Here is a 13,208-nt window from a genome sequence, read left to right on the forward strand (position 1 = left end):
TGGAGCCTTTGCTTTTTCTTTTGTGTATCTGCCCAACAGCAAATCGCCAAGGGGTCTAACATGAGGGTTTATCGGTTTCACGGTAGGTGGTCACTCACCCCTTGAAACAGCTCCTGCCTCCCCAAACCTCCCCCCCATGTGTCAGGCAGGAGGGAGCTGGCAGGGCTTTTATGAGCTCCTGGGCTGCTAAGAGACATCTTGCAATTAAAAATGAAATAAAAAAATCCCACATCAACAGGATAAAAGGTAGAAGAGGAACCACACCGAGCTCACGCGCAAAGCCCCTTCTGCCCCCAAGCTTGCCAAAGCCGCTGCTGCCGGCTTCCCCGGGGCCAGGCGAAGGTCCGTGCCCTCCCAAAAAGCCACCGCTTGCCCTAGAGACGCGCGGGTTGAGGAACAGCTCGATAAGCACCAAAGGCGACTACAGTTTCTCTGACGGAGGGTAAGGCGGGAGCGGACACCAACCGCAAGCCTACGACAAGACCAGGTCTCCGAAAGTCTCGTTTCTATGCTGCGGCTGCGTCCGGCTGCTCGCCCGGGGAATATTGCTTTGACTGCAGGAAGAGAGACGTGGGTGCTCACACCACGCGCTGTCGCAGGGAGGAAACCCGGGCCCTGAACAGATGGACTAGAACAAGCATTCACCTCACGCTTCAGTCAGACTGTTGTGGGATCATAGACAAAATCACAAAAAAAAAAAGCAGTATTGTGTCTATGTATACATGTATATATTTATATAATATATATACACACACACTCATATATAGCCAGCTTTCCTACAAGTCAGCAGGTACAAATTACCGTCGAGAGCACTCAGATGTGTATTTTATTAATATTCTACCAATGTAAAAACATAATGGCGATGTGGCAACACGCATCAATAAATAGAGATCAAAAAAAGCAAGAGGTTAAAAAAAGATGAAATTAAATACAGATTCTAGCTGTGGATTTAAAATCAGAACTATCGAAGAATGTGGCATCCTGCAAGTTAAAACTGCAGTTAAAAAAATATTACAAAATAAACCAGTAGACTGTTACAGTTCACATTATAAACCCTAGTGTCCTTTTCCTGTACGCACCTTGGGGAAGAGAAGCCTGTTCAAATCGAGAGCTGGGGGTGGGGGGGCTGGGTTGTGAACAAGTAAAAACAACAACCAAGCTTTCACAGTGGCCACTTCCCAAAAAAGTCCCTTAACATCCCTGGCTGGGCCCCGGCCCCTGGCCCACCAAGGATTTTGTTCGTTCGCTCTTCTCTGCTGAAGACGGGAGCTGAGCAGCCGCCGCTGCCGGCGCTGCCCCCGTAAAGCCAACCGCGTGTGCTCGTGCATGTGTGTGTATTATATTATATAGGACCCACTTGGGCAAGGCTTTTCCCATAATGAAGCTGCAGGTTTCTTCACTGCTAGCGCTGATTTTTAAAATGAAAGGCTTCCACTAGGGGTTCAAGCCTTAAACACATGGCAAGCCCTCCCCCTCACCCCACAGCAACCTAAATTTTCCTACCACGTTGCCCGCTCCCCATCCCAAGCTGGGGCAGTTCTTCGGACAACCTGGGGCATGGATTTGCTGACAAGAATCACTGAACTCTGTTGAATGACCCCTGCTAAGCTCCCGACCAAATTCAAGCTGTGCACTACACCAAAGTCTGAAACTTCACTTAAAAAGAAAATAAAAAAAGAGGTTAAAAAAAAAAAAATCAGCAGAGAATGAGGTTTGGGTTTTGTTTTGTGTTGTCTTTTTCTTTTTTTTTTTTTTTTTTCCTCCTTCTTTCTGTTGTGGGAGGGGGCATGAGGCAAGAGTCCTGGTTCTGAAGTACACAACAGCAAACTTCCAACATGAAGAGATTGTCGAGGAGAGAGACATTGGTGTGTTGTATTGCTCCACTTTCCCTCCTCCCCCCACCTAGTCCCCTGCCCCGGACACCCTGCAGAGTGAGAATACAATGAAACTGGTTTGTATTTATAGATATTTTACAAGGTTAAATAAGAACAACAATAATAATAATAAAAAATTGAACACTAAAATGATCAGGTTGGTTGGTTTTCTTTTTTTTTTTTCTTTTTTTTTTTTTTCCTCTTTTTAATTTTCTTTCCAAATGTGACCAGTGTTGCTGAGCAAGACTCAAATTACTGGTGACTTTTCCTGTGCAGCTGGCTGCTTGGTACCGGTTCAGGTGGAGTTGGAGGCTGATGCTGTAGCTACACTATTGGTCTGAACTCGTTCTCCTGCGTTAACATCTGCAAATGACAGGTGAGAGGAAAGGAAGAGAGAAAAACAACCAGCATTACCCCCAAAATACAGACACATTTGGAACAACAGCTACGACACTCCCTGCACAGGGAAACCTGCAACTCCCACAGAGCTGCTGTTTGGTCAGGATACTCTCCGGACTTCAGGGGGTGCAGGTTTGGTCTGGGGAGAGGGTGGGAAGATGGTCTTTAAGCAGAGCAAAGGCAACCTCAAGGGCTGCAAGGGTGGCATATGAACACCCAGTTAGGCTCTAGCAGATTTCTGCAGAATGTAGCACTGCTCACACAAGGGTAAGTTACCCACGTTACATCCCTGTAGCTATAATTGCAAGACAAGACACTCTGGCATCACCAAAGCCAACGCATCAAGTATCCATGGCCACTACACGGTTCCATTTTGGTGCTGAAGTTCCACATTGTCAGGCCTTGTTGTAACAAAGGTGCCTATTACAAATTGTGTGAATGAGTACACACGATGACCTGCCTCCCTGGCAGGAACAGCCTGTGTGCTAATGTGCAATTCATGCACTTGTTGCCACAGAAAACCTTCTTCCAAGCCTACTGCTATATTCGGTGCTGCTCAACCAAAATTGGGTCTCCTGCCCCCTGAACTGCTGAAGCAGATTCACATGGAGGCCTGCAGCCAGTAAGGAGGTTTATGCAAGCGTGTGACATTATTAGAGGATCGGGTATCTGCAGTAAATGGTCTCCAACACCTTCTCTCCCCTGGGATGAACAGTGCTCCACAGAGAGACAAGTCACAGGATCATGGGCACATATCAAAAAGCATTCCAAGAAAACACAGGGTTTGCAAAAAAATACCAAAATTCACAGTGTTTTCATGGGCCATATACATCAGGTATTTTCTTTAAAAATTTGTTCCTAGTATTAGAAGAGTTTGTAGGGAAAAACGTCTATCGACTTCATCTGGAACCATTCTACATAGTATCTAATTAGCATGGTCACAAAAAGGAAAGTGGATGAATGGTTAAACACATAAAATACTCAACACAATAAATACAGAATGGAAGAAGATATTAAGTGAAGTTTTCTACAAGAGAGATTTCTCCCACTGAATTTAAGCAAGGTTAACAGCAAAGCTATCAATACTGCAACAGGAGAGAAAAAAAAAATAAGAGACTTATTATCTTGCTACAGAAGAGGGCAGACTGTGCAAACAGTGCATTTGAAAGACACAGGGAAAAGGGCTCATACAAAGAAAGAACAGATTTACTGACCTCAGACTGAAGGACAGTATGACTAGCGTAAATAACAGACACAACAACATACAAGTGCTGGGCAGTGGAGGTGCAGCAACACTTCTCTAGCACAGAAGAGCTCAAGAGAAAACACAGCTGGGCAGTGCTCAACAGGCAGCTCTTCGCAAAACCCCACTCTTCTGCTGCCACATTGACCTGACCGCAGCTGGGAGTGCAGCCATGGGCAAAGGCAATCTAAAGATGGGCGGCACTTTCCGAGTGAAAAATCAAGTGACGTACACAGACAACGGCAATAAAAATAGGAAATCAAACAAACAGCAGCATCCAGGAATACAGAGGACAAGTGGGAAGAGAGGGTGATGCCTGTTTGAAAAGGAAATGCTGCGAGGAGTGTGTGGGAAGAAAGGGAAATCTGTCTGTGGGCAGAGAATGCCAGAAAACTGCTCTGGGAGTTTCCCATTCTCTTTCCTTTCACCCTAAATCAATTGCAACCCCTCGCTCACAAAGGAATGACCACCATGATAAAAAACAAAGCTCAAGCAGTTAAAGCAACAAGGCAGCATGACGACAGTACCCATGTGATATGAAAAGCCAGTCTTGCATGCAAGAGATGCCCTCCTACATGGATAACTACCCTGAAGAAGCAGTTCCCAAACTCCACATGCGGGCAGGCTATCAACGACCATGGAAACCAAAAGTGACCCAGCCAGAGAGGTAACAGCTTCCACGGTTTAAACTCTCACTGTGCCTGTTCTAGATTTATTTTCAGGTATAGATATACTCCAGTTAATGCAACATCTGCCATGCCTGATGAAAGCAGGCAGTCCAGCTGGAGTCTGCACTGCTGGCAGAGGATTTCTCTGTATGTGTACAAAAGGTGCTTGCATGTCATTTGCAGAAAAGAAATGTGCCTTTTGATCTCCTATTCCTGAAGACAGCAGAGGCTGAAATCATTATCATTACATTGCTACTGAGCAGAGATAAAGAAAGAGAGAGGAGAGGATGGAGCTATTTCATGTAACGTATGTAACATCTGCTCCTTTTCTACCATCACTCTAATGGGGGAGGTTCCTGAGAAATATCTGTGCCACATGTTAAAAAGGAAATAAGTCAGGTGATACAGCCCAAGACCATTTACATGGGGCTTTTCACAACAATATGTAAAAGTTCACCCAAGCTGGGACAGAATGCAGAATCTGCTCAAGGTTGTACTGGCTCCAAACCTGCAAGAAAATTCAATATTTTGACATTCCAGATTGTTCTTTGACTCCATATCAACAGGACATTTGGGGAACAAAGAGGAGCTTGTTACAGCATCTCTTTGCTGAAGCGCCAGAAAAAGAGCAGAACTGGAGTATGAGGGTCTCTGGACATCACTCACTCTTCCCTCACCATGAGAGATCAGTGTTTGGGCACAAGAGAAGACAATCCAGGCCTTCAGCAGTGTTGCTAAAACATACACTTCGTGAAGCAGTGGCCTGTGCCATCGTGGAAGCCCTGCTGGGGAGTAAAGAAAGGAGCTGACATGCAGCCTTCTGGTACTGGACAGACAATTATGCTGCACAGTGTGGCTTGAGGTCAGGGCAGAGTCTTTGCCCTGAATTACCCACCTGACACCTATGCCTGTGTGGGCAAAAAAACAACATTAGGGCTTAAGTGTCAGCCGCTTCCAAAGCTTCTTCCAAACAGAGGGCAAAAACATCTCTCAATGTAGAATACCTCTTCTAATTCAGCTTTTCCCTCTGAGGAATGCCTCAGCTTTCTTGGAGGGGATGTGACACTCATTAGAAATCTCCCGGAAAGGAAAGATGGGGCTACAGTTTAGAGAAAGACAGAGATGCCAACTCAGTCCGAGAAAGCCCATTAGCACTAATGACAGCATTAGCTGGTTGGATTTGTAATGCTGACAGACTGTGCTGCTCATCTGCAAAGATAGGGAAACAAAACTACCACCAGCCTGGGAGTCCTCACAGGACAGCTGAGGAGACAAGTGGAAGGAGCAGAAAAGCCCAGTTTGCCTGTTGTGCCTGCTGCCCGGGGGTGTAGAAATCCAGGGCTCAGAGCAAAACCGGTGAGCCTGAGATGGGCAAGTTCTACTCTAAGTGTCCTGGGCTCATCTCTGTGCTGAGCTCGCAGAAGCCTGAGCAAATTGCTTGCCCCTCTTGTCCTGGTTAAGGCATTAAAGCTTTCCAAAATTCCTTCAATTGGAATACAGTAAATGCACTACATCTTATTTTAGAGGGCATCGTGGTCTTTTTCAACTGCCACACATCAGCAGGTAACACCAGCTCTAATCTCTTTTGTTCCTGAAAGTTCAGCCACACCATTGCATTTGGGATTACATGGGATCAACGCAGCAGGATGTCTGAGACCATGACCCCGGCCGGCATCCCTGCCTGCACGGCTCCCCTGCAGATGGCAATTACACTCTTCCCATCTTAACACCAACTAACCGAGAGGTAACTGCTGCTGCTGGCTGATCTGAGAAGGAAAACATGTACTCACACAAGCAGATAAGCTTTTGGCATGGTGTGTGTACTCTCCTCTCAGATGCTGCGGCTGCATGGCTGTGAAACCATCCTCCTCCTCCTCCTCCCACAGCCAGACCAAATCAGGATCCACATGAAAAAAGCTGCACTGGCATTTTTAATCAGTGGCCAGCATAACTCACAGAAAGCCAGCTCACCATTTCAAGCAGGGACCAATAACTCTCATCTTCCTTTTCTTTCACTCCACTAATGTCACAGAGAGTTTCTCATCATTTAGGTGAATTTAATAATGCTGGTGCAACAGGGCTTCATACTCCCACTGCAAAGCCAGGTTCCACTAGTACAATGAGTCCAGCTTTACACCCCAAGAGGAAATTTAGAACAATTACATTTTTTAACACGCAAATATTACCTACAATAATTCCCTTGCATTTAAGATGATGATTCCAGGATTACTGTTGCATTGAGCTGTTGGAATCACCACTGTGCATCTATCAGTTAACAAAAATTACTTGTTTTGGATAGCTTTTAAAAATGCAGATGTGTGCCATACTGGTTAGCCCAAGGGCTAGTATTGCTGGCTTGACGAAACCTGCACTGTTAAGGTGGTATGTTGAAAAGCCAATCTTTCAATTTCTTAACACCACACCGCTGCGACCTCTCCTGTCAATTACTACTTTGCTAGACTTCAGACAAATATATCTATTTTTTCTAGTTATTCTCTGACTACGACCCTGCTTTGGTGCATGATAAAAACCAGTGATTTACACCTTACCAAAAAGCTGAGATTCTGACATGGCTGCAAAGCAACAAGACAACTATGAAAATGGAGTAAACATCTGCAAGCAGGTAACAAGAGCCCAGCTGGATTATCTACAGTGATGAAGTAGTACGCTGCATTTCCATGTATGTGCACCTATGCTGCAAGCTCACAGAGCAGGCAACTATGCTGGATATAACAGCTGACACCTGAACCTCAGTATCAGTTCTGCTTGCTAGAGGGAGACAAGAGTGGCACACTAACATTGTGAATTACAGTTACATAGAACTTGCTTCGCCTTTTGAACTGCCTTAAGAGCTACCTTTTATACCATCATAACCACTCAAAAATGTAGTTTCTGGACTTGTATTGCTTAGTCACATGAGCAAACATTTTGCAGAAAGCCTCCTGCCTGTTGGGATGCCCTGGGTTAGGTGGGAGAGTTGCTCCCATGCTGCTCTAGCAGTTACTGAAGAAGCAGAAATTTACTGTTCTGCAATGTGCAGGGGGTACAAGGAAAGAAAGGACCCCTTCTATGAAAAGTTCTTGCTAAGTGTAGCATCAGCATGCAAAGCACAACAGATTAACAAAACCTCATAAAGGATTTAATCTTAAAATCACAACTCTGATGAAATTCCCACTGCCTGCTGTGAGAACCCCATGTGAGTAAGAACCTACAAACCAGCTGTGCTGCAGAAACCCAAAGCTGCATGTTGCTCAATACTAAATTTCACAAGCAGCAAGGCTATTTTTTTTTAACTATGAATATGAGGTCCTAACCCAATTCAGTGCAGTGCTTGCAAACAGGAGGTTTAAAAATGTTGACATCAGTAAGGTGGGGTTGATTTTGGTTTCTCTTTTAGTGTACTTCACATTTAGAACATGTTGAGGACTCAGCCTAATGCATTTTCTCCCCACATGAACTCTTGAAAAGTGCTGGGTGAAAACAGACTTTAACTCAATTAATTCCTGAAGACTTGTATCTTGGCAAAGAAAATTCCTTAAAAGGCATGAAAGGGCCATTAAGTGAAACAGTATTTTTCAGAAGGGTTTAAAATAATTTTCATGTTTGTATTTTGCAGTTTTTCCAATCACTTTTACTACTTTATCTGTTTTTTCCCCACCACTTGTTGTTGAGTAACAGATGCACATAAAAAGGAAACAGAGAACATGACTATTTGCAAAATACTGCCAAGTGTATGAAACAAACAGTAAATTTGAAAATAGCAATTTTGCTTTCTCCTAAATTCAGAGCACGTAAATTGCAGAGGCTGTAGCTTTTATCTACTGCTACTACATTTTCAGAGAGAAGCTTCATCTTTAAAACCTGGCTGCATCTGTCTGTCCTGGAGTATGAAAATGCTTTCTACACAGCACTAGCTGGACTGGGCACATCAGGTATCAGGTACCTGTCTGGTACATCAACCTTCAAATGCGTTCCTGCACGTTTCAAGAATACCTTTTAATTAGGGCTTCTCCTTATCAGCTGTCTTACACTGAGTAAGTTCCCTGCAGCTCAAAAGGGGGTCACAGACCTTGTCAAACAGGACTGAGGTGCATACAGGATGTGTATGGCAGCACACCCATTCTGCAGCTTGCCTTTGGTTGCCCAAGCCCCGAGACACTCAGCAGCTGTGCTGACTCAGCCCTGACACAGAGCGCTGTGAACTGAATCACCTCTGCTCCATTCTGCAGCACACCTAGCATTGTGTCTGGGAGTCTCTCAACTGATATTACCCAGCCTTTAAGCTTTCACTGGAAACAGAATGCAACATAGAGTGGCTACAGGCCAACAGTGAGCTTTTAAAAGGTTTCTGACAGAAACTTGAGAGAGTGTGAGAGTGGCAAAAAAAAGAAATTCACTCGGTGCTGGCCAGAACCCAAAAGCATCTGCCTTGTGCCCCAAGATGACACAAGTGAACTCAGTAAGCAGCAACTGTGACTACTTAGATGAGGCAGTGAGCACAATGACTGCACTCCCTAACCAGACTTCTAAGTGCTGTTGCCTTGGGGAAAAATCCTCTCCGTCCACGCTCCTTTGAGACCACGTGTACTGAGGCTAGGCGTTTCTTCTCTTCCTAGGCATCACAAACTCATGCTCCAAGTCAGTATTAATTTCAGACTGTCTGAGAGCTCAGAAATTATGTGCAAACCAACCCACAAGGATTGCTAACAAACAGGGGAGGTAATGATTTTTTTAGTAGTGAAAATGAAGGGACCGACAAACGAAACAGTTGAACAGTCTAAGCGTTAGGTTAGGGTTAGGATTCGGGTCAGTGACCACAGCTAGCACCCACAGGACCACCCACCAGGAGCAAGTTTGAGGTGATGCTGGAATGAACCCTTCCTTCCCATTCATCCCAGAGGCTAAGGTGGTTCAGGAAGCACAGGAGAGGGAAGTTGCCTGGGCCGGAGGTGCGAGGGTGGGGAGGGAGGCAGGCACTTGCACGTTCTCACCTGAGGCTGCTGTAGCATTTGTAGGGGTTGAAGCAGCTGCTTGGTTCCGGGCATGAGCAGGGATGAGGATCGAAGCCAGAGATGGGTTACTTGACAGTTCTGGAGGGGAGGTGGAACAAACAGAGTTAGCTCATCGTCCACAAAGAGCCACACATGCAGGCTCAGCATCTTGGGTTTCCCCCGTAACAGCAACCTTGGGTGGAACGCATCCCCTAAACCCAAAGGTCACTTTACGCTTTCTTCTTTGCTGACCAGTGAGAGGAAAACACAGCGATATTTGGGAAGGCAGCCTCCAGAGCAAGACTGTCAAAACTACAAGTCATGGTGTAAGGGAAAGACACCAGCTTGGCAGTCAGCAAAGAACCAGCCAAGCCTATTCCTTCTCAGTGGCCTGATTCCTTCTGAGCACTGGAAGGACTCATTTCACAAACCCACTGGCAATCAGTCTCAAGGAGAAGGCTGGTAACAGTGGTGCTGCTTTGGGCAAGCAAACAGCTGCAACAGTTGCTCCAAGAGCTTCATGGATTTAGTTTTTTGACTCACTCAAACATCGCTTTCTCAAAGACCCAGGAACCCAAGACCGATCCCTTACAGCAATCTTCTTGAGCGAGGCCAAGAAAAGGCAACATCTCCTTTAAAAGCACAGGGAAAGGCAAAGGGAATTGGTCTGCTGAGCAATTTGAATGGACAAAATAATGATGCAATCACTCTTTCTGAAGACATTAACCAAGGAAAAAATAGTCATGTCTTTTAGGTTCCAAATCTAATATAGCTTCAATGTGTATCAGAATGAGAAATAGGCATCTTACAGCCACAACTGTGGGAGGATTAACACATTGCTGACAAATGACAATCTTCTGGCACCCTTTCAAGAGAATCTAGTGCCTCACAGAAGGTGACACTGAGCTGAGACAAGACAGGTCCTGTTTGTTTCAGAAACAGGAGTGACTGGCTGTCTCTTAAGGAAGCGACATCAGGTGAAAAGGTTGTGAACAGTCACCTCATGGAAGGAGACTGATGTCTTTTGGGGCTCCAGGAGGTCATCTGGAGGAGAGATGAGAATAGACACCTTGTTACATAAGGCCTCCAGATAGCAAGGGCTGTACAAAAACCCATCCAAATCACACCGCAGGTTCACTTAGGGGGTTTTGTATGCAGCCTTAAGTTATCTGTGCTCATTTTTAAGAGCCTATTGCTTTTCTTTAGCACAAGCTTTGGACTTAGGGCCTAAACAGATCAGTAGTGTACTTGGTGATTTTTTTTTTCTCCATTAAGTTACATTAAGTTCATTTTCTGCTGTGAGGGCAAGATGCAGAAGACTCTCACCTGCTTACAAGCCTCTTATTACTACACATTTTGGGACCGAGTTTCAGCACTGACAAACACAAGCTCGAGCCTAGGACCAAACAGGAGTTGCTACAATTACCTGCAACCCATCCAGTCTCTCCTGTAATACTCCATTCAGGTCTAAGCAGACTTAGCTAGTCCTTCTAGAAAGCTTCAATACTCACAGCATTTGTACAAATACCAATCCTCAAATTCATGTAAGAATAATTCAGAATTCATATGCTCACAATTCAATTCATCATTTGTCAGTCTTCATTTTAAATGGAAAAATAAACTGCAAAAACATGAATCCTCAAGTGTCAACAGAATCATGGAATGTTCGGGATTGGAAGGGACCTCGAAAGATCATCCAGTCCAATCCCCCTGCCGGAGGAGGAACACCTAGATGAGGCTACACAGGAATGTGTCCGGGTGGGTTTTGAATGTCTCCAGAGAAGAAGACTCCACAACCTCCCTAGGCAGCCTGTTCCAGTGTTCTGTCACCCTCACTGAGAAGAAGTTTCTTCTCATATTTAAGTGGAACCTCCTGTGTTCCAGTTTGTACCCATTGCCCTTTGTCCTACCATTGGTTGTCACCGAGAAGAGCCTGGCTCCATCCTCGTGACACTCACCCTTTACATACTTTAATACTACCTTGGGTATTAGCTGCTCCATGCTATAAAATAATGCTCCTTAAGTATTTTTGTCCAAAGCTCTTTCTCAACCTTCATCTAATGCTGTCAGAATACCTCCTTGTGCAGCCAATTATGACAAATATACTGTTTGTTGTTTAAGGGAAGTGCAACCAATTTTCTGAAGAAGAACTTGCATAGAGATTAGAAGAGTAATCTTGTTCCTTCCTTCTCAAACCCCACATTATCTGTCTTGGTATGAAGTTTCTTAAGTTCACCATGCTCTGAATGTCTTGAAGCTTCACTTAGAGAATCAGGTCAATTCAGACAAGAAATAATCAAAGTAAAGAAAACTATTCTGTCTGAAGTTTAAAAAAAGCTTTACTTGAGAACTTGTTTGAATTTTTGTTCTACCTTATTTTTGCAGCTATCCCATCTGTAAGGATGAGACAGGTCAATACTGCCGAAAAAGCTTGACCTGTGGTATCTGCACTCTACAAAGTGTTGAGAACCCCTGTTCTCAGCGATTTCCAACACAGCATTTGGACTAGCTGCTGAACTGCAGTGTGCTTATCTAAATCAAACTTGCAATTCAAGGTTGGGTTAATTACAACCAATATCGCTGCAAGAAGCTATTGTGATCAAGGCAATTCAAAGTTTTCAACACCATGATGTGAACAGAGCAGCTATCCTAATTCATTTATGGGAACCAATGCCCATTCACATCAGCTGGGAGAACAGCTTTGGATTTCTCCTGATCAAATCATGCCATTTGCAGCCAATTTGCATCTCCAATAAGCAGCAGGCATGAAGATGTCCAGTTTTACTAGAATGGCAGATCATCTTCATTCCCCAAACACAAGAAAATGTTTGGTGATGGGAAGCAGTGCAGTGCTCCTTTTCAGTATCGTTACATTTCGTACATCAACACTCCCAGAATCCCCTGGAAAAATCAGTCTTGTGTCACATTTGCATTGTCACAACAACAAACTTTCTATGTAACTCAATTTATTCCAGCAGTTTCTCCTCAACCTAGAGGAGTATTGGAAGCAGCACAGATGTCATAATTTTCCCTTCTTCCTCCATCCAAATGCCCTGAACAGAAATACTCTGCCAAAAAACAAACAAACCAACCAACCTACATGGCACCGAAACGGTCACACTAAGGATTTCTGGTCACATTGAAACGGTTTGTTAGAAATTAAGAGGTTTATATAGCTATCTATATGTATACACAAAATACTTTTGAAGGTCTCAAGTCAAGCTTATTTAAAAAACAAAACAAAACCAAAAAACCCCAAAAACCAGAAAAACCCCATACTTTAGCAAAAAAGTCATCTGTCATCAAGAAGCATGATAACCATTCCTAAGTGCTGAATCACAGAAGAATTTTACAGTCTTTAATGGAGAGATAGTAACATCTATGACCCAGCACAATCACCAACATGTTACAAGTTTAGGAAATGGTAGTCATTTCACAGATTGTTTGAAAATTCAGCTTCTAAGAGAAAAACTGTTTTCTGTCTTGCAGGTCTAACAGCTACTGAACTGCAGCTCTGTGGTAGTAAAGATACTAGTGAAGAGATTTGGCCAAAATAATTTTTTCAAACCCCAATTAGCATATAGCATTTGTTTAAATCCTAAGAGAAACTTAAAGGCAAGTCATTAAGAGCGAACAGATAAAAGTTCTCTGACAGATCTCATCTCTACAATAAAGCACCTACATGTCCCGAAACTAATGCTGCCAGCCAAAGACCATGATCTTTATCTTTAATATATTGTTGCTGCTTATTTTCTAGACTATCTGAGCAGCATCACTGTCCAGATCAGCAGATTCCATATGACGCTTAGGTTCCTTCTGAAAATCAATCCAATGCACTGATGGTCAGATTTATGTTGTTATTTCTAATAGTTTTGTCTTCAAGCCATCTGCATCTACCTCCTAACTTCACGGGTTTCAGCAACTGCGATATAGCCAAATAAAACACTACTTCTAAAACTCAATATTGTTTGTTGAAAACAACTGTCATTCAAAACAAAAGGATGTCTTTCATTACTTTTTAAATCACCACAGA

General features: G+C 43.9%; 1 protein-coding gene across 2 annotated transcripts in view; it reads right to left on the reverse strand.

Annotated features, from left to right (window-relative positions):
- Positions 1-1,735: 1,735 nt before the first annotated feature.
- Positions 1,736-13,208, reverse strand: part of GSK3B (glycogen synthase kinase 3 beta) — a 151,783-nt gene continuing 140,310 nt past the window's right edge. For both annotated transcript variants that reach the window (XM_005502621.3, XM_005502622.3), the window contains 2 exons: positions 9,176-9,274; positions 1,736-2,237 (listed from right to left, as the gene is read on the reverse strand). In XM_005502621.3, the coding sequence (XP_005502678.1) occupies positions 2,170-2,237; positions 9,176-9,274 (167 nt within the window). In that variant the 3' untranslated portion in view covers positions 1,736-2,169. The remainder of the gene's footprint in view (positions 2,238-9,175; positions 9,275-13,208) is intronic.

Source organism: Columba livia, chromosome 1 (assembly GCF_036013475.1).
Source record: "Columba livia isolate bColLiv1 breed racing homer chromosome 1, bColLiv1.pat.W.v2, whole genome shotgun sequence".
In the NCBI taxonomy this organism is placed as follows: domain Eukaryota; kingdom Metazoa; phylum Chordata; class Aves; order Columbiformes; family Columbidae; genus Columba; species Columba livia.